Source organism: Gymnoscopelus microlampas, assembly GCF_963454915.1.
Source record: "Gymnoscopelus microlampas genome assembly, chromosome: 11".
Lineage (NCBI taxonomy): Eukaryota > Metazoa > Chordata > Actinopteri > Myctophiformes > Myctophidae > Gymnoscopelus > Gymnoscopelus microlampas.
This window is the reverse complement of record NC_139948.1, coordinates 45,688,513-45,714,476: the sequence shown is the minus strand read 5'-3', so window position 1 is coordinate 45,714,476 and position 25,964 is coordinate 45,688,513. Positions and strand designations below refer to the sequence as shown.

General features: G+C 43.6%; 1 protein-coding gene across 3 annotated transcripts in view; it reads left to right on the top strand.

The window, feature by feature from the left end:
- LOC311056334 (septin-9-like) overlaps window positions 1-25,964 on the top strand; it is a 162,030-nt gene that overhangs the window by 128,204 nt on the left and 7,862 nt on the right. For all 3 annotated transcript variants that reach the window (XM_084072893.1, XM_084072895.1, XM_084072894.1), the window contains 4 exons: window positions 21,420-21,653; window positions 23,910-24,038; window positions 25,100-25,181; window positions 25,596-25,733. In XM_084072893.1, the coding sequence (XP_083929019.1) occupies window positions 21,420-21,653; window positions 23,910-24,038; window positions 25,100-25,181; window positions 25,596-25,733 (583 nt within the window). The remainder of the gene's footprint in view (window positions 1-21,419; window positions 21,654-23,909; window positions 24,039-25,099; window positions 25,182-25,595; window positions 25,734-25,964) is intronic.

Below are 25,964 nucleotides of genomic sequence, written 5' to 3'. Positions count from 1 at the left end.
ACCGCTGCACACAAGTATGTATGAGTCAGTCATTGGTTGGGGAAGGAGATACTGTGTCGTTGGTGTGGTTGCAGAACGATAACCTTAAAATGCAAACTATTTAGTGAATGTCATGAGAGCTCTGCAACCTGAGCTTGATAAAGGGCTCATGTCAAAACCGCACATGAATTCTTGGAATACCTACTCTGTACAGTGGTGGGAAAAGTACTCAAATGTTTTACTTAAGTAAAAGGATCAATACTGCAAAATGTACTTGAGTAAAAGTACAAAGGTATTGGTATCGAAATGTACTTGAAGTGCCACAAGTAAAAGTACTACAATGTTTGAAAATAGCAGATCTACAAGCTCACAACGCGTCGCGATGCGACACGTTGTGAGCTTGTAGATCGTCTATTTTCAAACAGCCTGTGTATAAAATGGAGCTAAAGTGGTTAATGTATGTTTTTTTTATTTTTTTTTAATCCTTTTTATTACAGAAAAGGATTGGGTTACAGCATAGAAAGACAAATTGAAGTACATATATGTATATATATGCATATTTTTTCTGTATCCCCCCTTTTCTCTTTTCTTTTTTCTCCACCTAACCCCCCCACCCCAGAGGACTATGACCATACTGTCAACCAGACAAACAATGCATTATATCAAAGGCTAAGTAAAATAAACTCAAAATAGAAAATGCATCCAAATAAAAACTAAATAAAGAAAGAAATAAAAAATGAATAATAATAATAAACAAAAACAAAAAAACACTAAAGCTTGGTAAGTGCGTACAATTGTAGCATACCCTTGTGAGTGGTAGGTGCTGTGTACAGGTTTACAGTGCCAATTTACCATATACAAACATGTAGGGGGGGAAAGGGTTCATGTGCCGGGGGGGGGGGGGGCTAGCGCAGCTCTGGAGTCAACCACGGTGACTCCAGTGACAAAATAACTGCGACTATCTCAAATAATTGGCAATTAGGCCATTACGTAATAATTGTGACGGGCCTGTTTGGGTGCCGAACCCAGACAGCAGTAAGCCATAGTATTGATGACAGGGTCCCACAGAGCTGACAGACAGGATCATCTTACAAGTGGGTCAACGGTACAGACATTATATATATATACCACAACTTGTAGTAATGTCGTAACGTCACTTCACCCCATGGCCTGGATGGATCTGGAAACACCAAGCTATATGCCCTTATATAACCCCTTTTTGTAACTATACCTTACAGTAAGGTATGTACAGTATATAGCAACATACATTTTTTGTAATTTTTGAATAAATATTTGGAGTTTTTCAGAAAACTTAGGTCAGGATTTAGAATGCGTTTATCGGCCTCAAGTCTAAATAGGTTAAGGGTTAAGGCTATCAAATAAAATTGAGTAAAAATCAAAAACGATATTTAGAACCAATAAACTGAATAATCGAGAAGCAAGGTTTTATTTTTAATGAATAGTTTTCAATAACTATATCGATTTAGTTTGATATGACAGGGGTCTTCAACAGGGGGTCCGGGACCCCTAGGGGGTCCTCAGAGTGACTACAGGGGGTCCGCCAAAATCTTTGTGTGATATAATTATTATTTTTTACATTAACCACTTGAACCCTAGCATCCCTTTTCTGAGGAGAGCTTAAGCCAAAAATAGCAGATCTACAGTATAAGCTCACAACGCCTCGCAGCGCGAGACATTGTGAGCTTGAAGATCTGCTATTTTTGGCAAAGAGGTGTATAGGTGTAGAGGGGGAAAAAACAAACAGTTTAATCTGAAACACAATTTTATACGATATAGTGGGGGTCCCTGCTTCATCTCTCTCTCAGCTAGGGCGTCCTTGGGCTGAAAACGTTGAAGACCCCTGCTTTATGAACAATCTCTACTCTGAGTCTCTCCTTTCTGCACAAAGGAGCTGTGGCTCTACTGAGTAGGCTCCCTCATTTCAGCCGCTTGTATCCGTCATGTTGTTCCTTGGGGTCATGACCCACAGTTGTATTGTGTAATTACCTTTTGTCCACGTGTCCGGCCTCAATATTCATTTGATGTTTTAATTTGGTTTCAGACGGCCAACAAAACACAATTACACCATACAACTGTGTGCTTTACATGAGCCTGGCTGCCCCGGAGGTTGTGTGTGTGTGTGTGTGTGTTTGTGTGTGCATGAACACCTGGTTGTGAACCTTGGTCTCTCAAGAGGTAAACCAAACATCTAGCTCTCAGCCAAAGGGAAATGGCCCTGGCCAAGAGCACTACTGGGCTTCTGGGCCTACCGGCAGGGCTGTGTGTTTGCGTGCATGTGCGTGCGTGTGTGAGGACACTGGACAGAGGGTCAGATTCCGGCTGTCATTCAGCCATGATCGTACTGATACACTCTGCCTTCCGACCGTTGCATCTCCATTGTGGTCCTATGTGGTTAAGAGGGGCAGATGGAATAGTTGGACTGAGTATACGTTGATATACGTACGTACAGTAGTTAATCATGTAAGGATAATTCATTCATTCATTCGTTTAATCTATCAACATCAATCAATCAATCAATAAATCTACCCACCGTTTTGTAACTTGTAGGTCGGCTTGTTTCGCTATTCGTTGTACAATAAAGTATATAGGGCTTAAGTCCTCAAACAGCCATATCGGCAAATAAAAAAAAAGGTAAATAAATGGTGCATTTACTGTATACAACGCTTTCATCCAAGTGCTATACACTCACACACACACACACACACACACACACACACACACACACACACACACACACACACACACACACACACACACACACACACACACGCGCGCACACGTTGAAGGAAACTATGCCAGGCACCAACCTGCTCTTTGGGGAGTAGTCTACAAAATGTCTACTAAATCCTAACGTTTTTTAGAAAAATGAAAAAATGTATAATATGTATATATATATGCTACAGTGTATATCAGTGGTTTTCAAAAATGTTCATGTCAAGGACCCCCAAAATGTAATGTATTTTTCCGCGGACCCCAAAATATTTTTTTCCAGGGACCCCCAGAAGCAAATATTTGAGTTACAAATGTCCGTTTAAAAAAAAATATACATATATTTATTGAAAGATTTGCACACATTTTCACGATTTTTTTGGAATAATCCATTCCATATTCATGGCCAGTTGAATGTGGCTTGTTTTCACCAAAAACAAGAAAGAACATTTAGGATCCAAGCATATAGGATCCTGGGATCATTCACAGGCTGCGATATAAGTTCACAACACGTTGTGGTGTTATGACGCGTTGTGAGCTTGTAGATCTGTCTTGGCTAATGTACCTCCACCCCCTCCAGCATATGGATGCTGGGGTTCAAGTGGTTAATGTGGTGTGAAGATGAGCAGCCCACGGTGGAGAACCAGCTCAACAAGTCTTCTTGTCAGACGCACATTCCTCTGGCCCGTCTAGACGAACCATGTGGGATTGAAGCATCATTACTGACATTTGCATCCATTCCTCAGCAGCCTGTAAGAAACTGCTGCCTGCCAGAGACTTTGCTTGTTGATCTGCCATTTTTGAAAAAATCTTGAAAGTTTGTGCAAATCTTTGAATATATACATATATTTTTAAAGGGAACATTTGTAACTCAAATATTTTGCTTCTGGTCCCCAGTTCAAGTATGATTATTTTGGGGGGCCACGGACTGAAAGGGTTGAGAACCACTGGGTTATAGGGAGGGACACACACACTACATGTGTTCCTACAGTCACACGCACGCACGCACGCACGCACGCACGCACGCACGCACGCACGCACGCGCGCACGTTTGTATTACTATACTTGTGAGGACATCAACATTTTAGGAAGCCGATTTTATGATTGATTTATGATTTCTTTGGGGCATTTTTAACCGCAAGTCTAAAGCCGAAAAATAGCAGATCTACAATCGGCTATTTTACGGTGTGCGCCATCGCCGCATAACTGAGTATAAAATGGGAAAAATCGACAACCCGACCCCTAAACCTAACTTCTAAATGTCTAATCCTAACCTGAATCTTTTTCTAAATTGTAAACGTATCTCTCAACAAAAAAAAACGACCATAAAACAACCATTTTTCTTGCGAGGACCAGGAAAATGGTCCTCACAACGTCTATTCCTCAAATTCTACTATACTTTTGACGCTTGGTCCTCACAAGTATAGTAATACACACACACACACACACACACACACACACACACACACACACACACACACACACACACACACACACACACACACACACACACACACACACACACACATAGTAGTAGTAAGGAGTTGTGTTGGGGCAGGGATGTAGTGTAGGAGGCTCAGTCTGGGAACACAAACATTGTGTCTTTATTAGAACAACAGCAGCAGCAAGCCATGTTTTCACTGCCTCCACCACCATCCCAATGTCCCTCTTTCATTTGGGGGGATTCCCTATCGGAGGATGCGAGAACCCCCCCCCCCCCCCCCCCCGCGCCCCCCGGCTCTCAGACATGTTCATATGTCTACTAAACCAGTGGTTTAGTAAGTGGTGAAACTGTTCCTATTTTCTTTCTGAGGACCCTCTTGGAACTCCCTCAAGGACCCCTCTCTGGGGGGGGTCCAGTCCACACACGGACCCCACGCAACCTCATGTGACCTGCTGCTGTTTTCCCGGTTGAAAAGGCTGTACGTCAAGCTGTGCTGACCCCCCACATCATCCGGATCCAGATAGGGATGGGCAATAATATCGATTTCGCGATATATCGCGATATTTTATTTCGCGATATATCGCGATATTTTATTTTGCGATACTGTATCGATACTCCAGGCCGTCATATCATGATTTTTTTGGGGGGAAAGAATTTGGAAAAAAATATATATATTACAGGCTTTATGAAAAAACATTCAAAGAACCTATATCACTGATCTGCAGCTACTCAATATGTAGTGTATATATATATATATATATATACAATATGTAGTTGTGATATATGTATTTATCACAATATATATCATATCACAATATATCGCGATATCATGATATCGCAATATATCGTGATATAATCGTATCGTGATATGTATCGTTTCGTGAGGTTCTTGCCAATACCCATCCCTAGATCCAGAGCACCTCATTGATTATGGTGCTGGTGGGTTCTTCATAGACCCAATGGCGTGCATTGTATTGGGGTCCCGTTACTCAGTGTTTGGGTAGATATTAGCAGCATATTCCACCCAGCTGAAGCTACACCAGGGTCCGGTTGGTCTCCTCTTTCACATCAGGGAATAATGTCAAATAGAAAGAAAACAGGGGGGGGACCGGGGGGGGGGGAACCCCGGAAAATCACTCAGTCATTCTTTAACCCATTCAAACCGGGAACGCATCTGTGTGTCATTCTTTTGATTCATTTGGCTATTCAAAAATAGCAGATCTACAAGCTCGTAGCGCGGCACTAAATCTGCTATTTATTTATTTTTTTTGCACATTTTTGTCTCCGCCAGAGGTGGAGAGTATGTTTTCGTTTCCCGTCATGCTGTGTGTGTGTGTCCCCCCCTAGCCAAGCTAACATTGGTCAAGCTTCACGTGACACGTGACAATACGTTGTCACCAATGCTTGTGATTGGCTAGCGAGACGCATGACGAAATAAAATCCTATAAATAGGTATGTCACTTCCAAAAAACATTTATGTTTTTGGAAGTGAGGTAACATTGGTCAAGCTAACAGGATCAAGCTAACATTGGTCAAGTGACACGTGACAATATGTAATATAAATAGGTAAGACAGGATTAATCAGGAACAGTACTGGCGGAGACCTGTGCTCCGAGGAGCACATTTTCTAGTTTATTTATGTTATGGTGTTTGCTGTTTTCTTTCATTTATACCTTTTTTATTCACTTTTTATTTTAAGGTGCTCACTGTTTTCCGTTATTTATTTTCTACTGTTGCTGTTGTCATGGCTGCCAGTTCCCACCTGATGTCGTGTGGAAGTCCTGACTGCTTCAGACCATACTGAATAACTGCTAGCTTGCATATCATCTTAAGACTAGGATTTAAGTCCAAGATCTGTAAGATGGGCTGTGCATGGTCTCTGTATCCTCCAAAGAGTATGATACGATCTCCTACCATGCGACACCACTCACCAGAACTCCAATTCTGGCCTTTCTTCATGGGCTCAACCTTCTGCCAAGAGAAGGTGTTGGAATTTAACTTCCACAGGTCATTGTACTGCCATACTGCCACTGTCTTGCTGAGGACGGAACCACCAAATATGTACAGCTCTCCATTGTACGCAAAAGCTGAATGACCCAGACGTCCTTCTGGAAGAAGCTGTGCAGAAGATGTGTTCATCCAACAGTTGGCCTCTGTGTCATACACACTGATGTTGTTGTAGTACTGTCCCCCAACGCCCCCATATACAAACATCTTTGTCCCGATGATGGTGGCAGAGTGACGTTCTGAAGAAAGTGGCGGAGTGCCTCCGGTGTTGATTAAAGACCAGACCATTGTACAAGTGTCCAACTTGTAGATGTTATTAGTTAATCCAGTCGGCTTGTTGTATCCTCCATACACGTACATGACCTTCGCCAAGACACAGGCTGAGTGGCCGACCCTCGTGGCAGGAACAAACCCAGACATCTTGGGCTTCAACCATCTGTGGGTGTCAACATCAAATGCATAAAGAACGTTGTCCCAGTAGTCCCCTGTGACGGTAGCCGTGGAATATCCGGCATAACGTATTATCTTACAATTCACTACACCCCCCAGATGTAGATGATAGATTCTATCAGCACAGCTGTGTGGCCAAAGCGCACGGAGGGAACCTCAAGCGGACGTCTTCCTCCTCCTATAGGTGTCACTGGGGGAAACTTCATCCAGCGTAAATTCACTGTGTTGAAGACGCTCACATCAATCTGATCCATGGTGTAGGATTTGTTGTTAAAGTACCCTCCGAAGTAGTACACCTTGTCCCCCGCTGGTTCAGCAGCACAAGCAAGTGGCTCGAAAAGGATTTCTTCCGGACGCATGGGACCTTTTTTCATGGGCAACGTCCAGCACAACATTCTCTCTCTGTCTCCCTCTCTGTCTCAGTCTCTCCGTCCCTGTGTCTCTGAGTTCCTTGCTGTATTATTATCTGTCTTTTGACCACTCTTCATATATAACAATGTCTAAATCTCTGTTCCTGGATGTGTGCATCTTCTTATAGAAGTTGACCAGAGCTATTCTGATGTCACACACAACGCAAACCATTGTAGAACAACACCGATTCACACAGGCGTTAATATCTGCATACATTTATAAGAGAATCCTGAAATATTTGTTTGTCAGTGTGTCCTGGACATAATTTTGCATCCATGCTGGTAGTTACAAAGTTACAGGCTACCTTTCATTTTCAATGGAAGCCAGCAATATGAAGATACAAAGCCACCCCCGGCATTTGTAGCTGCTACAAATGCCGGGTCTACAAAGCTACCATTAAAGTTGAGCTGGTTGCAGCTACAAGGGCTCACTCTGTCGCACTTCTTCCTTATCCATGTCCATTCTATGGAAGAAAGTCAAGAAAGTCAAAGCATGCTATTATGTGAAATATGATGTTTAACAACACTATACTGTCTTCATACACAGGCAGAGGAAGAGAGTGAAGGTAGAGCAAAATAACAAATGTAGTCCATGAGCCAGAGCCCCAAAATTGAGCAATGATTATCGAAAGAGTGGGCAAAACCATACCTATATTAAATTGTTTATAGGGTCAATATAAGTAAATACATATATGATAACCTTTCCACAGGAGCAGCTTTTTCATATTTATCACACATTTTGTTATTTTCCCCATATGTACATGACAGGTGAAAGAATGATAAAATTTAAAAAATAGTTATCATAATGAAACTTCCCCAGTTGATTACTTACATGAAGACAATGATTTATCGTATTACAAGTTTTCTGAAATTGTAAATTTCAATATGCAAATTAGGCATTTAGTCCATGAGTCAGAGCCCCAAAATTGAGCCAGATATTGAATATTCCCTCGTTAAAAACCTTTGACTCCAACATCTTAACAAAATGAAATAAGAATGTTCACTCTGGCTTTGTCCAATGTTCCAATGTTGAATATATTTTTTTAAGCGAACATTTGTTACTCAAATCTTTGCTGCTTTTGGGGGTACCTGGAAAATATTTTCAGATGGGGGGCCCGCGGCCAAATACATATCATTTTAGGGGTCTTTGGCATGAAAAGGTTTGAGAACCACTGATGTGGCAACATACATTTCTTTTTGGGGCGGTGTAGCCGCCCCCTATAAGTGGGTTTTGGACACCGACCAAAAAATGTATGTACCCCCTAACCCTTCCATTGTTAATGCAAATCGATACTTTTTTCATATCAGCCAATCACATTACAGCTAGTGTCATCACCACTAAGTGTAATGTGATTGGCTGACTTTGCAAATTCAGGACTGTGATTGGCTAGCGAAACACATGACACATGTGCAGCCCTATGAATAGCAGTAAGGACTTTTAAAAAAGTCATTTATCCTTTTTTTAAAGTGAGTCATGTCGTGATGACCACACACCGCCCACTTCACACTGGGTGTGATTTTTTTTTAACTGTTAGGATTTAGAAGATATTTGTAGAGTCCCCCAGAAGCAAAGATTTGAGTTATAAATGTTTGCTTTAAAAAATATATATATTCAAAGATTTGCACAAATGTTCAAAAATAGCAGATCTACAAGCTCGTAGCGTGGCATGAGCTCGTATATCTGCTATTTTTGAATAGCCTAAAGAAATCTTGGAATGACACGGACGCATTCCCGGTCTTAAAGGGTTAAAGCCGTCCAATGTTCATCCCTCCCACAGAATAGAGCCTGAAGAGTTGTACTCGGTTGCGCAAAGGGTGTCGCACACCGATGTACATTTGGCTGTTTCCGTTTAGCGCGACTATATGTGTAAAGCAGGCTGAAGATTTAGCAGATGCCTGCATGTTTGTCTTTGAAATAAAGCGTCTGGCAAAATGTCACCGTCAAAAGTTGAGTAAAACCTGGCAACGCTTACATGAAACTGGACTAGCTCTCTGTCTCTCCTCTGTTCTCTCTCTCTCCTCTCCTCTCACTCTCTCTCCTCTCCTCTCTCACTCTCTCTCTGTCTCTCCCCCCTGTTCTCTCTCTCTCCTCTCACTCTCGCTCTCCTCTCTCTCACTCTCTCTCTCTCAGTAGTATGGGAATGTAAACATAGGAGGAGGGGGCAGATGTTGGGGTCGTAAAAGGTTTTGTGTCCATCAGAGTAAAGATGTTTTTAGTGAAGGAGTCCATTGATGTGTTGTGTTTGACACCAACCTCCTGGCAAATACCTGCCAAGCACAACAACCCAACACAAGCTCTGTTTCACCCCCCATGACCTCACCAAGTAACCATCCAGGAACTACCAAATAACAAGATAAGGCATAAAACGGCACATATATTCTGAAGGAACTACATTTTAGGAGGACATCTATGTGTTATGTACTCGGGGTGAATTGAGAAAAGATGAATAGTCAATATAGTCAACATTTTTTTTATTAAGTAATGTTACAATGTTTGCTTGTAGAGCTTGTAGATATGCTATTTGTTCTGCTATACATATTTGATCTGCTACATATAAGCACACGTCATATTTTGTTTTACAGGAAGAAATCATCATGTCATTTTCTTTTTTTGTCTTTTTGTTTTGCATGTATTGTTAACCCATTAAGTATGTTTCTGTATCAGTGGTGCTCAATCTTTTTCATGTAAAGGACCCCCCAAAATTATATGTATTTGGCCGCCGACCCCCATCTCAAAATATTTTGTTCCAGGGGAGTTAAAAATGACAATGAAAGTATTTTTTTTATATATTTAGGTGCTGGTACAAGGAGTGACTGTGACGTTTCGATGCTACTGCATCTTCCTCAGAGTCGTGGTTAAAAAGTCATTTTTCCATTTAATCTGGACTTTAAAGAGGAGCATGACCTCTAACCTCTCACCTCAGTGTCGGGATCAACACCCCTGGACAGCTCAAACCTTTGACCTCGTGACGTGTACACTTAAGTGTCAATTTATGCTTTGAGCGACAAGTGTCGAACCATGAGTCACAATGCGTGTCTCACGTTCTGAGTTAAGTGAGTTTTATCGTTTTTTAAATAAAAATGTCTGTTGAGCTGAGCCCTACCCTACATATTGCTAAATTTCAAAAATTTGATTGGAGGATAAACCCCTTGAGATGCATCATGTCATCTTCCGTGGGGGTCCTCAAATTCCTTCTGCAATGTAGAGGGAGAAAGAACTAAGAAGGGGGAGTGGAGATTAAATCATTAAAAATGGCAGTCTCAAAGCTGATTTTAGGAAGACTTTGGTGGGTTGTTTTGGCTTCACCTTGTGGCATTTTGGTCACGTGTAAGGAATATTGGCAAACATTGATAGAATACTTTATTAACAAGATTATTGTATCGGTCATTGCATCATGACTCCACTATCGGGATATAGCCAATAGGCTCTGTGCATGACTGAGTAGCTCCCATTTCCGGAAGGTGGCATTCCCGTTTCCTGTTCTGGGTCAGTTTCTCATATACTGTAGCTTGTATTTGTTTGGCTCAGCAGCAGATTTGAACCGGAAAACGCACATGAAGGTGTCGTATGTTTCCAGTTCAAATCTGTTGCTGAGCCAATCAAATGTGACACACACGTGTGTGTGTGTGTGTGTGTGTGTGTGTGTGTGTGTGTGTGTGTGTGTGTGTGTGACACACGCATGCAGTGAAGGCTGACATGTACATTAGAGTAGAGGTTCGTACAGTGTCTTTCCAGCTCTGTGCTGTGGAGAGAGGATGGAGGCCTGGTGGCAGTTACAGAGGAATGCCCCCGGGCCCACAACACCAATAAATCAACTTTATATTTTGTCGCACTACAGTTTTCGCACGCCGAAAAAACGCTGACACGGCACGCTGTGAGTGGCTATTTAACTCTTCTCTCCTTTTTGAACTGGGTTTATTCTACAGAACTATATTCTACAATATAGAAATAAATGGTGTTTTTTTTTTGGTTGAAAAAATAATAAATATATATATTTAAAGTTATAGGCTTACAAATAGTGCAATATTCAGGTTAGGATTAGACATTTAGAGGTATAAGGTTTAGGGACTGGGGTTAGAGTTACCTAGTTTGCTTTTTGCAAAACGAAAACGGCAGATCACTAAAATGTTGAAGTCCTCCCAAGTCTAGTAATACAAACGTGTGTGTGTGTGTGTGTGTGTGTGTGTGTGTGTGTGTGTGTGTGTGTGTGTTTAGGGACATGCTGACTGTATTTACAGAAAGCAAAGCAATCTGATACCGCTGGAAAGACCTATTTGGGGGATGGGGCGTGTAGTCACGCTTTTATTGTCTGTAATTGAAAACAGGATCATGCTGAGCGGTCTAGGGACTCATTCCCTGTTATTGGTGTTGATTTTGACAGCACATTTTGATTCAGTTTTAGTCTTTTGAATGAAATTCAATTTAGTTTTAGTCATATTTTAATAATCTGAAATGTTTTACTGTTAGTGTGGTTTTAGTCGACTAAATATCATAAGATTATAGTCTAAATCTACAGTTGATTTAGTCGACTAAAATGTATTTTGGCGGTGCCTTGATGGCGTCCTAATGGCTCATTTTACTCTTGGTTGCATGCTGAAAATAGCCGAGCTATGTGAGCTTGTAGATCTGCTATTTTCAGAGCGCAACCAAACATAAAATTACTTGTCTTTTAGTTCTACTGGATCTCTTCTCCACTCGTCCCTCACTAACATTTTAGTCTAGTTTGTATTTGTTGACGAAATTGTCAATATATATTTAGCCTTACTTTTAGTTATCATAGCTTAGTTTTTACAACATTTTTGGGTCTTTTTATGCCTTTTATTTAGAGAGGGATAGGGAAAGTAGGCTGACAGGAAAAGGGGGGGGCGGGGGGAGACACGCAGCAAAGGTCGTCGGGAACGGGAGTCGAACTCGCGACACGCTGTCAGGCTGGCATTGCAGCCTAGAGTGCCTGGACCGTCACGCTACGGCCCAGGCTGTCTTTTTTTTTTTTTTCCCTGTGGAGGCACACTGACGCTGCCAGTTCCATCCAGAGTGCTAAACTTATTTGAATTAAACCAGGACTTTTCTTAACGAAATACACCAGAGACTGACCGATGCCAGAATTGCGGGTCCCATCCCAGGCTTACTAATCAAGTTGAAAAACGTACATTTAATTATTATTTGTGTCCGGTAGCTCAGACGGTACTTGCTATCTGACCACAAGGTTCTGGGTTCTATCCCGGGCACCACCAACAGAGCATGAGTAGCAAGGCTTGGGTAACTAATCTGTGCGTTAAAGGGATAGTTCACCCAAGAAAAATACCTTTTTTCCTATCAATTAGAGACTTGAATTCATGGATATTTTTTTGTCTTGGTCACATTCCTAAGCCAATAATTTGATGACCAGCGGACCGGTAGGCAGCGGTTCCGGTAGGAGACACAAAGGAGACTAATTGATAGAAAAAAAGTGATTTTGGGGGTGAACTATCTCTTTAATTACTGGGAGCTGATGGTAGGTGTTGTAAGTACTGGGAGCTGATGGTTGTAGGTATTGCGCTGCACCACAGCATTCCATCTCCCAGGCGTCTAGTGCGTTGAAAATGGGATGGACGTCGTTCTCGGGCCGATAACTACAATACGCCACTCTGACCTACTTAATTGCTTATTTGAGAACATTTAACCAGAATGTATTTTATTTAAACACTTGAGCTTTATTCATTTTCTTGACACATAGTGAGCTTGTAGATAGACCTTTTGAAATATTTCACCTATAATGACTATGCAAGTACGCCAGGTTGAAAGTGGTTAGAAATGTATACATGAACACTTGAGGATGTTGGTGTGTATATATGGACCTGACGGGTACAAAGTGGTTTTCCACACAGAAGACCCGCATTGAGGCCTAGACCGTGGCGTCGCGGTCTAGGCACCCTGGTTGCAAATCCTTAATAGCAGTGTGCCGCGGGTTCGTGTCCCGTTCCCGTCGGCCTTTCCTGCATGTCTTCCCCCCATCTCTCTCCCCATTCTTCCTGTCAGACTACTTTCCCTGTCCCTCTCCAATAAAAACAATAAAAAAAAAATACCAAAAACAAATCTTAAAAAAAAAAAAAAGAAGACCCGCATTGAGGAGGACTCACATTAAGCGTGGCGCCAAACCCCATCCTCTACAAACTAATTAGAAGGCTCCGATTCCCTTGTTGCCATTCAATTAGCACGTATCTTTGACTTTTATAGGACAGCCCCGACCGGCTTAGAAACCCCAGGCTGCGTTTTAAAGCCCATTTTCCCATTTGAAAACCTCTCATCTGTGAGCAGACAGCAGTTTCGTTTGATGTGCATGGATGACTGTTGGTGCTGTGGGTTTCTTTTTTCTTTCTTTTTTTCTTTTGGCCTGTCAGACAAAAGGTGACCTGACTGAAACCAGACCTTATGCTTCAGACGTGAGAACGAACACACACACACACACACACACACACACACACACACACACACACACACACACACACACACACACACACACACACACACACACACACACACACACACACACAGTATATTACTATACTTGTGTGGACATCAACATTTTCGGAACGGCATTGAAATTAGCCGTAAATATTCCCCCAGAAATAGCTGAATAATAAGAGTTTATAGATCTGCTATTTTTCGTTCTGTGACAAAGGCGTGCAAGTTTAAATCCGGCATAACTCTTAACACTAACCCCTAAATCTAAACTCATAAATGTCTAATGCTAATCCTAACCCCAACCTGGATCTTTTCATAATTGTAAGACTTAAGACTGGTCCTCACAATGTCCATTTCTCTAATTCTTCTAAACTTGTGGGGATATTTGAACCTCACAAGTATAGTAATCACAAGTGCACACACACACACACACACACACACACACACACACACACACACACACACACACACAGTGTCTATCCACATATTTCGGCTGTCCTCTTTGGCCCGGGTAGGAGTCTATATTTGGTCGGGACGGGCCGGTATTTGGACTTTATCCTCCTGTGTGATTGACGAGGCTGGGATGAGATAATATCCGGCAGCTGATCTGCTTCCTCGACCACATCGTTCTCATGGTCAGGTTTAACAAACTCATCTCACGTTTTAGAAGGGACCTTCTTCAGACATCTGTGTTTTACGGTTCCTTCGGTGCTGAAGAAAGAACCGTTATGGTTCTGGACCGGAATGTTGTGGAAGAGGTTGAAGTGGATTTATGGGTCGTTGTCTTTCTTGATGCTGGGCCCTATTTTTAGATCATTTAGACCACAAATGATGGGTGGGTGAAAAATTATTGAAATTGTGGAAGAGGTTAAGGTGCTAAACACCTGAGGTGTGGATGAATCCAGGTGCTAGTTCCCAGACTTCCTTCATTGCACTGTATGTAATAAAGCAATACGCCACCAGAGTCGTGGTTTACGTGGATTCTAGAGCAGCTAGGGGGGGGGGGCGTTGTTAAGCCCGACGAAGAGCAGAGGCTTGCTTGTTGAGAGCTTGGAGATTGGCTATTTTCAGTTATTAGTCATGTTAAGATTAAAGCGTGTTTGAAGTGGTCAAATTAGCAATAGAATACATGTTCAGGAGGACCATCTTCCATAAACACGAATGGTCTCAGATATATCATAAAAGCAAAGCAGTCTGTGATTTATTCAACTGGTTGGCTGTGTGTAGAACAGCAGCAACATAGGTTTAGAATGATACATGAATGAATACCTAAACATTATTTTTACATACCGTTAATTGCTTAGGACATTGGTTCTCAAAGTGGGGTCCGGGGACCCCCAGGGGTCCTTGAGGGAGTTCCAGGGGGTCCCCAGCTAAATGATGGATAGGAACCAAATTGACCCTTATGGGTCTGTAACGGGTCCATTTGGTTCCATTTGTACACTCTCTGAGTTAAATTAACATTGATTTTACAATATAAATTGGGGTTCTAGATATGGAAATGCCATTAAATGGGGGTCCGTAGCTTAATGCGTGTCAAACCGGGGGTCCTTGAAATTAAAATGGTTGAAAATCACTGCTAGAGCCGTAACAAATTCTCTTATGGGGGTCCCTGACGTATCTTTTCAAATGGGGGTCCGCGGGCTAATAAGGGTCAATTTGGGGGTCCTTGACATGAAAAAGTTTGAGAACCACTGGTTTAGGACACAGGGTGCTAGTGCGTAAAATCACAGATTTGGGACTTGGCCTAAAGGTAGATCTCCACCGCGAGAACACCAAGTGTTGGAAAGCGCCTGTTGCCGAAAATCCGCTGTTGAATGGGTGGTGGGTACAGTACACTGTTGAATGAGCGGTGGGTACAGTACACTGTTGAATGGGTGGTGGGTACAGTACACTGTTGAATGGGCGGTGGGTACAGTACACTGTTGAATGGGCGGTGGGTACAGTACACTGTTGAATGGGCGGTGGGTACAGTACACTGTTGAATGGGCGGTGGGTACAGTACACTGTTGAATGGGCGGTGGGTACAGTACACTGTTGAATGGGCGGTGGGTACAGTACACTGTTGAATGGGTGGTGGGTACAGTACACTGTCGCGCCAGGTCGCAAGTTGTAGGGAAACGTCGAAAGCCGACCGAGAAAGCTTTCGACCGTCGGATAGCAGCGGGCTTGTTGTTAAAAAAAAAACATCAAGCCATAGGCTATTTTAAAAAAAGACATCAAGCCATAGGCTATTTTTAACACCATAGTAGCCGCCCTTCCTTCTGTGTAGGCTCTCGGGTGCATTCAGCAACTTTCATTCACACCTTCCAACCGACTAATCCCCCGACTTCATTCGCCTGCCAGTCTGTAGTGATCTGTTGCAGTCTGTTTGGTGGAGAGCTACCTTAGCATAATGGTTCAGCCATGAGATTGTGCTTTTTTTTCTCCATGTACCTAACTTCCACCAGATCCGCCTGTGTGGACATAAAGCATTCTGATAGACTGTGACTGTGATAGACAGCCTGACATGTTGGTGTTCAGCTATACAACCCAGGGCTTAGTTCACATTTTTACCTTCCTGACTACAGATGGCCCTCACAGGACGCCTGCTGTTTTATGACCACAGTACAGACAGTGATATAGTGTCATGGTTGGGTTGAGCCCTGGTTTCCCACAACACTGACCCAGCACCACTTGGAATAGCGGAGCTCGTTGTGTATATGGTCGCTGCCGGGCAGAAACCTTGTATCTCTATATTTCTTTCATTGTCATTAAAATAAAAAAATCACACCCAGTGTGAAGAGAGTGGTGCCTTTGAAAGTGTAACTGGTTGCATCCTTGTGTTACTGTATTGACGTAACGTACCTGAACGCACGTCAGGTACGTCAGGTTGAGCTCAGAGCTCAAACTGACGGATGACATAATCGACGGACAAACCCCCCATCCCCCCTCCCCTTTTTGGTCTCCCCCTCCGTTCCTTATGCTTACTTAAGGGTCTTACGTCGACTATGAATAGGCCAAAGCTGGCCCTAGACTACAGGAGTTTTTCAATCTTACACAATTCTGTAATCTGGTAGCATCACACACAACAGGGTCATCTTGTTTTATCAGATAATCTTGAGGGCATCACACACTACAGGATTCTATCCAGATTCTCGGGCTTGCCCGAACACAGCAATAATAAAAAAAGATATATATAATAAATTAAAAGCCACGTTGACTCGCTGCCTTGCTCCGCGATATCCTACTATAATTCTAGTAACCTCTGTCTGTAGTGGGTCTGTAGTGGGTAGTGGGTCTGTAGTGGGAGTAGGTGAAGCTACCCGGTTCTCCTCAGTGGCTGGACCAATTGCTCTGATTTTGCACACAGCCATTGACCATTACCATCTGAACTTAACTGTGAAGCCCGTTTTTCAATTTCATCAAATCTCAGCTTCTTATTAGCGCTTTTGTGTCAAAGAATGTCGTCCCATAGCTGGGGCTGCCCAGCTACACACACACACACACACACACACACACACACACACACACACACACACACACACACACACACACACACACACACCTGATATTTTTGATAATTTTGGAACATAAATCTTCTCTTCTTTGAGTCCCTGGCACAAAACCTTTTCAGATGGGGGGCCGGTCCGCAGCCAAATACATACCAATTTGTGGGTCCTTGACATGAAAAAGTTTGAGAAACACTGAGTTTGAGCACTAAAGAGGGATTGAAGAAGAGCAGGAAAGTGGATGGGAGGGTGTGGGAGGAGGAGGCACAGTAGAGAGGCCCTCCTCCTCTTCCTCCTCCTGTGGTAAGCTGCTGACTGATTACTGGAACAGGAAGGGGAAGTGGTTGAGGAGGCCAGGAGTTCAGCTTCCATAGGTGGGTCTGTCTCCGTCTCTCCTATAAACACCCTCAGTGACTCAGCAGGTTTACACACACACACACACACACACACACACACACACACACACACACACACACACACACACACACACACACACACACACACTCACACAGAAATAATGAGTGGCATAGTAAAAGCAGTACTCAGTAAAAAGAGCGATACGTTATGTGAAGCAGCGGTGGAGTTCCTGTCCACAGTCGAGACGGTGTTCCTCACTGGATTCATTCCCTTCAACAATGACGTAAACCCCTAAATGACTGGAGTTCCCCAGGGCTCTATACAAGGGCCTCTTATGTTTTCCCACTCGATGCTAAATGTCTTCGGCAAAGTGTTGTGAGCTTGTAGATCGGCTGTGAATGTTCACTCCCAGAATAGAGACGCTAGGGTTCATGCAAAATGCACAGACACACAGACACACAGAGACACACACAGACAGAGACGTGATTTGAATTGAATTGAACATACTGTAGCTTTTTGTCTGCAGTTTTCTCCTGCTCTGCACTTTGTCGTTTGATGTATTGCAGGCAGTGTGATTTTTTTACATTTAATTTTTTCCTTTTTTTATTGTTGGTTCTCGTTGCTGGAATCCAACCGCTGTTCAAAGTTCTTGGCAGTCTGGCCCGACTGCACCGAGGGGAGCCCATGCTCTGTGTGTGTGTGTGTGTGTGTGTGTGTGTGTGTGTGTGTGTGTGTGTGTGTGTTTGCTTTATTAGTAGCCTATACTTGTGATGGCCAAATGTCCCCACAAGTATAGTAGAATTTGAGAAATACACACAGTTGTTGAAATAGTTGTTTTATGGTTACAAAATATTTTTATAGTCAGGTTTACAATTAGGGATTGAGGTTGCGGTTAGGATTAGACCAGAGGTTTTCAAACTGTGGGTCACGACCCAAAGTGGGAAGTCGCGGGAAGATGCCGTTGGGGCAGTGGCAACCAAAAAAATAATCAAAATCCCATAAAATGTGGGGTCGTGGCATAAAAAAGTTTGAGAACCCCTGGATTAGACCAAAGGGATTCTACCGTTGCGCCTCAGCCTAAAAAAGGCCAGTCCGGTGTGTCACAAGGGTAGGGACAATAATAGCAGAAGAGAGAACGCTGGAGCAACATGGACAGTTTAGGCCTTTTATTTAATTCGGTGCAAGTAAAACAGATAGACTGACGAAAGGTCAGTATCTGTTTTACTTGCACCGAATTAAATAAAAGGCCTAAACTGTCTGTTGCTCCAGCGTTCTCTCTTCCCCTGGATTAGACCTTTTTAGAGAGTATATTTAGGGGTTGGAGTTGTAGCTATGTGTGATTTTGACTTAGTTGCGTGCCGGTGTCAAGCATCTATAATATATATATTATTAATGTTCAGCTAATTGCGTCTATTTTCATGGCGGTCCTAAAATGTTGGTGTCCTCATAAGTATAGTAATACAAAACACATGAGTCTGTTCATACACATGGATGTGCATTGTGTATAGAGTGCATTAGGTAGCTGTACGTAATCAGTAGAAGAAAAAGTGTGTGTGTGTGTGTGTGCGCGCATGTCTGCGTAGCCATGACAACTGTCCTCATAACACACAAATATGAAGTGCACGTACGGGGGTGATAATCTATGCTAGCTGTGAGAGGAGTCTGGTTACAAACCCCAGCGATCTCTCTCACTCGTTCCCTCATTCACTCTGTCTCTTTCGCTCTCTCTTTTGTGCACTCTCTTTCGCTCTCTCACTTCCCCTTTCTCTTTTCACTCTCACTTTCTCTCTCTCTCTCTCTCTCTCTCTGTGTGTGTGGACGCCAATATGGGGTGGTGCTGGGCTTAGTGTGTAGTCTGTGTACACAGAGAGGAGATGATCAGTGGTGAAAAGTAGCTAAGTACATTTACTTAAGTAACTTGTACTTTAATTGAGTATTTCCAATACTTTTACTTCTACTCCACTACATCTCAGAGGCAAATATTGTACTTTTACTCCACTACAATTTGAAAACTTTAGTTACAAGTTACTTTTCAGACCACTTTAGCCCTATTTTATACATAGGCTATTTGAAAATAGCCGATCTACAAGCTCACAACGCGTCGCGACGCGTTGTGAGCTTGTAGATCTGCTATTTTCAAATCATTTTAGTACTTTTACTTTTGGCACTTTAAGTAAATTCTGATGCCAATACTTTTGTACTTTTTTCAATTTTTGAATTCTGGACTTTTACTTGTAACGGAGTATTTCTATATTGCATTATTGATACTTTTACTTAAGTAAAATATCTGAGTACTTTTTCCACCACCGGAGGAGATGGGAGGGGCCTCAGTGAGGGCTAGAGAGAGACCTCATGTCTCATGTTGTGTGTATGTTGTATTTGTGTGTGTACTGTGTTTGTCTGTGTTTTCCTGTGCGTGTATTATGATCATCATGCAGCGTGTCTCCAGACCTGCTGTCAGTGGCGTGCACAGACATTTCGAGGGGCAGGTGCTCAAGTAAATTATACACTTTTTTTTGGTTTACTTGGTCTGCTCTTTTTTCCCTCTACACCTATACCTCTTTGCCAAAAATAGCCGATCTACAAGCCCACAACGCCTCGCAGCGCGAGGCGTTGTGAGCTTGTAGATCTGCCATTTTTGGCTAAAGTTCTCCTCAGAAAAGGGATGCTAGGTTTCGAGTGGTTATGGTAAAAAGAAAAATCATATCACATAAAGATTTGGCGGACCCCCTGTAGTAGCTCTGAGGACCCCCTAGGGGTCCCGGACCCCCTGTTGAAGACCCCTGCTGTAAACTGAAAAGAAAAAAAAATGTTTTTGTTCTTTTTTTCAAAAGGGCACTTCTGGTCAAGAGGGCAAAGGGCAGGTGCTCTAGCACCACCTAGAGTCTAACTGTGCACGTCCCTGCCTACTGTACATGCTGTTGAGTCAAGTTGCGACCTCTGTCCCTCCTCGTGTGTGTGAGAGAGAGAGAGAGAGAGGGGGGGAGAGACTAGGCGCCACTGTTTACACACTACTGAATACACTGACTTCACATGCAGCTACTGTACTGTAAATAATCATATTTGAAGTGGGGACCCCCCACCCTGACGAGCATTTTGAATGAGTTGAGGCATTACATTTAGTTTGAGTCAGTTCCACAGATACATATTTTCACCTCTTTCTTATACAATTTCGCCAATGTTTGACCAATTTTGATAGTAGAGTTTGTTGATTACTTTTGATACAGTAATGGTCTTTTATATCCTTAAATTGTCACTTCACTGTCATCTGGGGATCCCCCAAAAAAATCATGTGGGGAGGGGACCGGAGGGGACCCCACCCACAGGTTGAGAACCACTGCTGTACCGTACGCGAACAGTCTTTTTACCCCTTGTTTCTCAGTAGCCCCGCCCTGTAGGCCCCGTAGGGACCTACTGGGCGGTGCTACTTTCGCTCTACATTAGAAGAGTTGGGAACGTTGGGGGTTGTCACATTCTAATCCAGCCCAAATACCCAATCTCAGCATCGGCCTCAGTGGCGCACCTCACTAATCATTAAACTCCCAATCCACAAGGGTTGGGAGTCTGGGTTCGACTCCCACTTGGGACAACACTTTTTCAAACAACCGCGGACAACTTTTTTCCGCCGATAAAGTATAGTTTTGGACCATGACGGAGGCGTGCCGACTCAGCAGACCTTGAGGCTGAGGAGTCGCGCCCGAGCGCCACCAGGCGGGAGTGCCCGCGACGACCAGCCGAAGGTCTGCTAGTCGAATCAGCGCCGTCCGAGTTATGTACCGATAGGGACAGAATCGTAAATATTTTTGGTGGGGACTGCGTTTGCCCCAACTCGTTTCACTCAACTAGCCTGTCTCTCCCCGCCCCCGCTACTGAGAAACATGGGGTAGAAAGACCGTTCGCGTACCGTACACATTCCACACAAGATGGAATCCTCCGTGTTGTTGATCATATAAATGCAAAGTGCACAGCATGAGTCACCCTCTGCTAACAGCGCAGCACTCTGACACACTGCAATGCAAACAGTAGACTGTAGACTCCTCCTCATCAGTGGCTGTGTGTGTCACGTCTCACCTCCACCGTTCTCTCTTCTCCACCCCTCCCCTCAGGGTCAGAGGTCATTCCCAGCTACAGCAGCAGCGGTGCCATCATGTCGGAGGCGGCGGCGGTGGCGGATGCGGCGTTGCCCCCCAGCGTGGGGGGAGGCGGAGTGGGTGGTCTGTACGGTGGGGAGAAGCCCCTTCCCCAGGTGGACTTCACCTATGTGGGCATCGATGCCATACTGGAGCAGATGAGGAGGAAAGCCATGAAGCAAGGCTTCGAACTCAACATCATGGTTGTCGGTAGGTGGGACAGGAAGACCTTGTAGGTGCATGCTGTGTCTCTCTCTCTCTCTCTCTCTCTCTCTCACACACACACACACACACACACACACACACACACACACACACACACACACACACACACACACACACACACACACACACACACACACACACACACTGTGCTTTGTTCACACTAGCAGCAACAAACGCTACGAAACGACCAGGCGTGGTTAGCTACACTGTCAAGAGTCACTGTTTATTATTTTACTTTTGGCCCAAATGATTGGGTGTTGGATATTATCACGATATCAAACATATGCCTAAAACTCTTAAAATTCCACTTTTGTTAACCATCAACCAACCTTGGTTAGCCTGTCACTTTGTAGGAGCTGGGGTGAACGCAGCATTCATTCTCTTTCTGTATCTGACATATAACACCTGGAACTGGATTTAGCCCACCCACATTATTATTTTAAAAAATGGGGGGGGCGGGGGGGGGATTTTTTTGCCTTTGTTGATTGTACAGTGTAGGTTGACAGAAAACGGGGAAAGACTAGTGACACTTAGCAAAGGTCCGTCGGGTTTGGGAATCGTACCCGGGACTCGCTACCCGGCTGCATCAGAGCCGTGTGTCGTACGTGCCATAGCTGCTAGGCCATCGGCGCCCCTAGCCCACCGACGACATAAGGGGAACCCCACCTGCCTAAGATGTGACGAATCACATCTTAGGCTTCAGTCTCGGATAGTAAACACTGGGGGAATTTGTAGTGGCATGTAAAACAAACCGTGCTTAGTGAACAGCCAATGACAATGCACTTTAAATGCTGGGAAGACTAGGCCGAGAAATATATGCAGTTTATTGTAAACGTGAACAAACTTGTGTCTCTACAAATTAAAACTCCCCCAAACAAACACACACACACACACACACACACACACACACACACACACACACACACACACACACACACACACACACACACACACAGTCATATCGCTCTGTCTGTCTCTGCCTTTATCTTTTTAACTCTATATTTCTATCTATCCCTCTCTCCTATCTCTACAACATGTGGTATCTTGCTCGTTCCATAGACGGGTAGGATACTATAATGCATGTGGATTGAAGTGTAGCACAGTGATGTGTCTTCTAATCAAGCCTTTATGGAGACAGACGGCTTCAAACTTCATTTTAATGACCAGCCACACACACACACACACACACACACACACACACACACACACACACACACACACACACACACACACACACACACACACACACAGGCCTCAAAGCAAATACACACCTTCCTCACTTAAAAGCGGCAGCACGGTCGGTACACACTCAAACACACACGCCCTTACAGTACCTAAAGACAGACTGGTCGTAAAAACAAAGGACCAGCCCCACTATGTCTCCTGGCTCCTTTGGTACATGTGGCAACGGTTGCTCTTCTACATTTTATCCTCAAAGACAAAAGCTCCTATTCCACATGTAGCGTTTCATTTACGTCCCAGACAAACATAAATAGTAGGGAAAATACGGATTTCAGAAAGAGGACTGTGTTTCAATGCAGGAAAACACCCCAGCATCATTATTAGTGGCTGATAGAGGGGGGAAAAATGCAAAATACATATATATAAATATTTTTTAAATGTAGGCTTAATGTTGCCTAGAATCCCATTAAGTGTTACTGTAGCTTACTCCCTGAAACTCAAAGCACAGTATATCCCCTGCCCAAGCTGGCCTCTCCGTGTTGGCACACTGGTATACATTGTGTCCCCCATACTGGAGACCTGAGTTAGAATCCCAGGAAGGACATTGTTGAGCCGTCTCCTCCCCCTAGTACTTCTCTCTCCTTGTATCCCCTCTTGTCACCTTTGTTTGATAGATGCTAGTTTACTATGTGCATATACTTTTATCTTAGTCACACTTTCTCATGTTTGTGTTACTTAGAATTTCTTTATGTTTCTTGACCAACAAATGCACAGAATGTTAAGTAGATAGCATGATGTTAGGTTCATAGTTTACCTGGTATCCTTGTTTCTACGGTGTTCTCTCTGCACTCTACTTATGTGACTCTTTACCTTGTTGTTTATTGACTAGAGTTCATGCTTACTACACGTAAGACGCTCTGGATAAGAACGTCTGCTGAATTCCTAAATTGTAATTGTGTGTTGCAATCTTTATTTAGGTTTAATGTAACTTTTGTGTGTGTGTGTGTGTGTGTGTGTGTGTGTGTGTGTGTGTGTGTGTGTGTGTGTGTGTGTGTGCAGGTCAGAGCGGGCTGGGGAAGTCAACCCTCATGAACACGTTGTTCAAGTCCAAAGTGAGTCGTAAGTCAGTGCTGCCAGCAGCCCAGGAGAAGATCCCCAAGACTGTAGAGATCAAGTCCATCAGCCACGGTATGTGTTGTATAGTAACGTACAGTACCATCGAGATCACATTTTCTAGTGGCCCCCTGATCCAGTAAAGGTTGAGAACCACCGACTTAATCCATTCGTCGTCGTTGTTGTTTTCTCGTTAAAAAGACTCTCTCCCGCCCTTCATTCCATCTTGTCAGTTCTTGGCTGCTCTTCTCCCATCCTTCCTTCTCTCCCACACTTTGCTCTTCATCACACACAATGACGTGTTCCTGTCCTCTCTTTCTCTCTCGCTCTCTTTCTATCTGTTTCGCTCCATCTCTCTTTCTCACTCTCTCTCTCTCCTACTCTTTATCTGGGGCGGCCATAGCTTAGTGGGTAGAGAGGCTGTTGGGTAATCAGAAAGTCACCAGTTCACCTCCCGACCCACCCATGTCCAAGTGTCCCTGAGCAAGACACTTAATCCTTTAACCCTCCTTCCTCCCGGCTCCAAGCTTTCATTATGACCACCTGAGCAACCCTCAAACTGAACTTGAAGGAAACACACACAGATGAACTATAGTGAACATAGTTATTTCAGTGTAATTTGCTTTAAATTACTCGACAGTTCATGAACACATGCATTTGGGAAATCATTAACCGAATTAACAGACATGAACAAGATTAAGTCCATGATAGGTTCTGCGTGTTGGTTTCGCCCAATTTTTTGGGTTAATTGTCCAGCCCTATTCTGCAGGAAATGCAATGTCACAGTTTGCAAACATTCATATTGCGATGATGCGAGAGTGTGGTCTAGCCAACACCAACTCGGGAATCCTGGATCGCTGCCCTCCACACTCTCCTATCTAACATCAGGGTCTTGAGCTCTACATTGTTGTTAGCTAAGCTGCCGTGCCGCAGTGCGTCTACGTAGGTGGCACAATACATTCATATGAATGTTTATGATGTAAAACATGTGTGTGTGTGTGTGTGTGTGTGTGTGTGTGTGTGTGTGTGTGTGTGTGTGTGTGTGTGTGTGTGTGTGTGTGTGTGTGTGTGTGTGTGTGTGTGTGTGTGTGTGTGTGTGTGTGTGTGTGTGTGTGTGTGTGTGTGTGTGTGTGTAGACATTGAGGAGAAGGGTGTTAGGATGAAGCTGACAGTCATTGACACGCCAGGCTTTGGAGACCAGATCAACAATGAGAACTGGTGCGTTTCAATACAGCTGCTACACATCTTAACACAGCCCCTGTTTCTGTTGACTTTCTCAGCACTTTTGTGGAATAATGGATTACCTGCACGTCTTAACCTCTGAAACCCCAGCATCCATATCCTGGGGGAAACATTAGCCAAAAATAGTAGATCTACAAGCTCACAAGAGGCTTGGTGGTCCAAGTCCAGAGCCATCGAGTAGTAGTACAATTAGTAGCTTGTATATTGGATATTTTCACTACTTTTGTGTGACACTCTTGTATGATGAAGCAGGGCATCAAATTACGAAAAAATATAAAATGTTTAAATATGGAGATACAAGCTTTCTGGCTCACGATATGCATTTTGGTCAATAAACGCCTCAGTCCATGTATCGTATCTGTCTCTCTCTCTCCTCATCATGGTGTACAGCTGGCAGCCCATCATGAAGTTCATCAATGACCAATACGAGGCCTATCTGCAGGAGGAGATCAACATTGACCGCAAGAAGAGAATCCCTGACTCCAGAGTGCACTGCTGCATCTACTTTATACCCCCTACTGGTCACTGGTGAGACTCCATGGCACACACACACGTCGCGCACACACACGTTGGTATTACTATACGTCACAATTTTGGGACATGTATTTTTTACTAGCCTGGTAAACCCTCCCGGTGGCGGAATTCAATGTCATTTGAATGAATTACAATGCAGCAGCAGAGACATATGTGTGCATGCATATAAATAGGGTGGAGCAGTAACATTACAGATAATAGAACATGTGTTTTTTGCAAAGATCT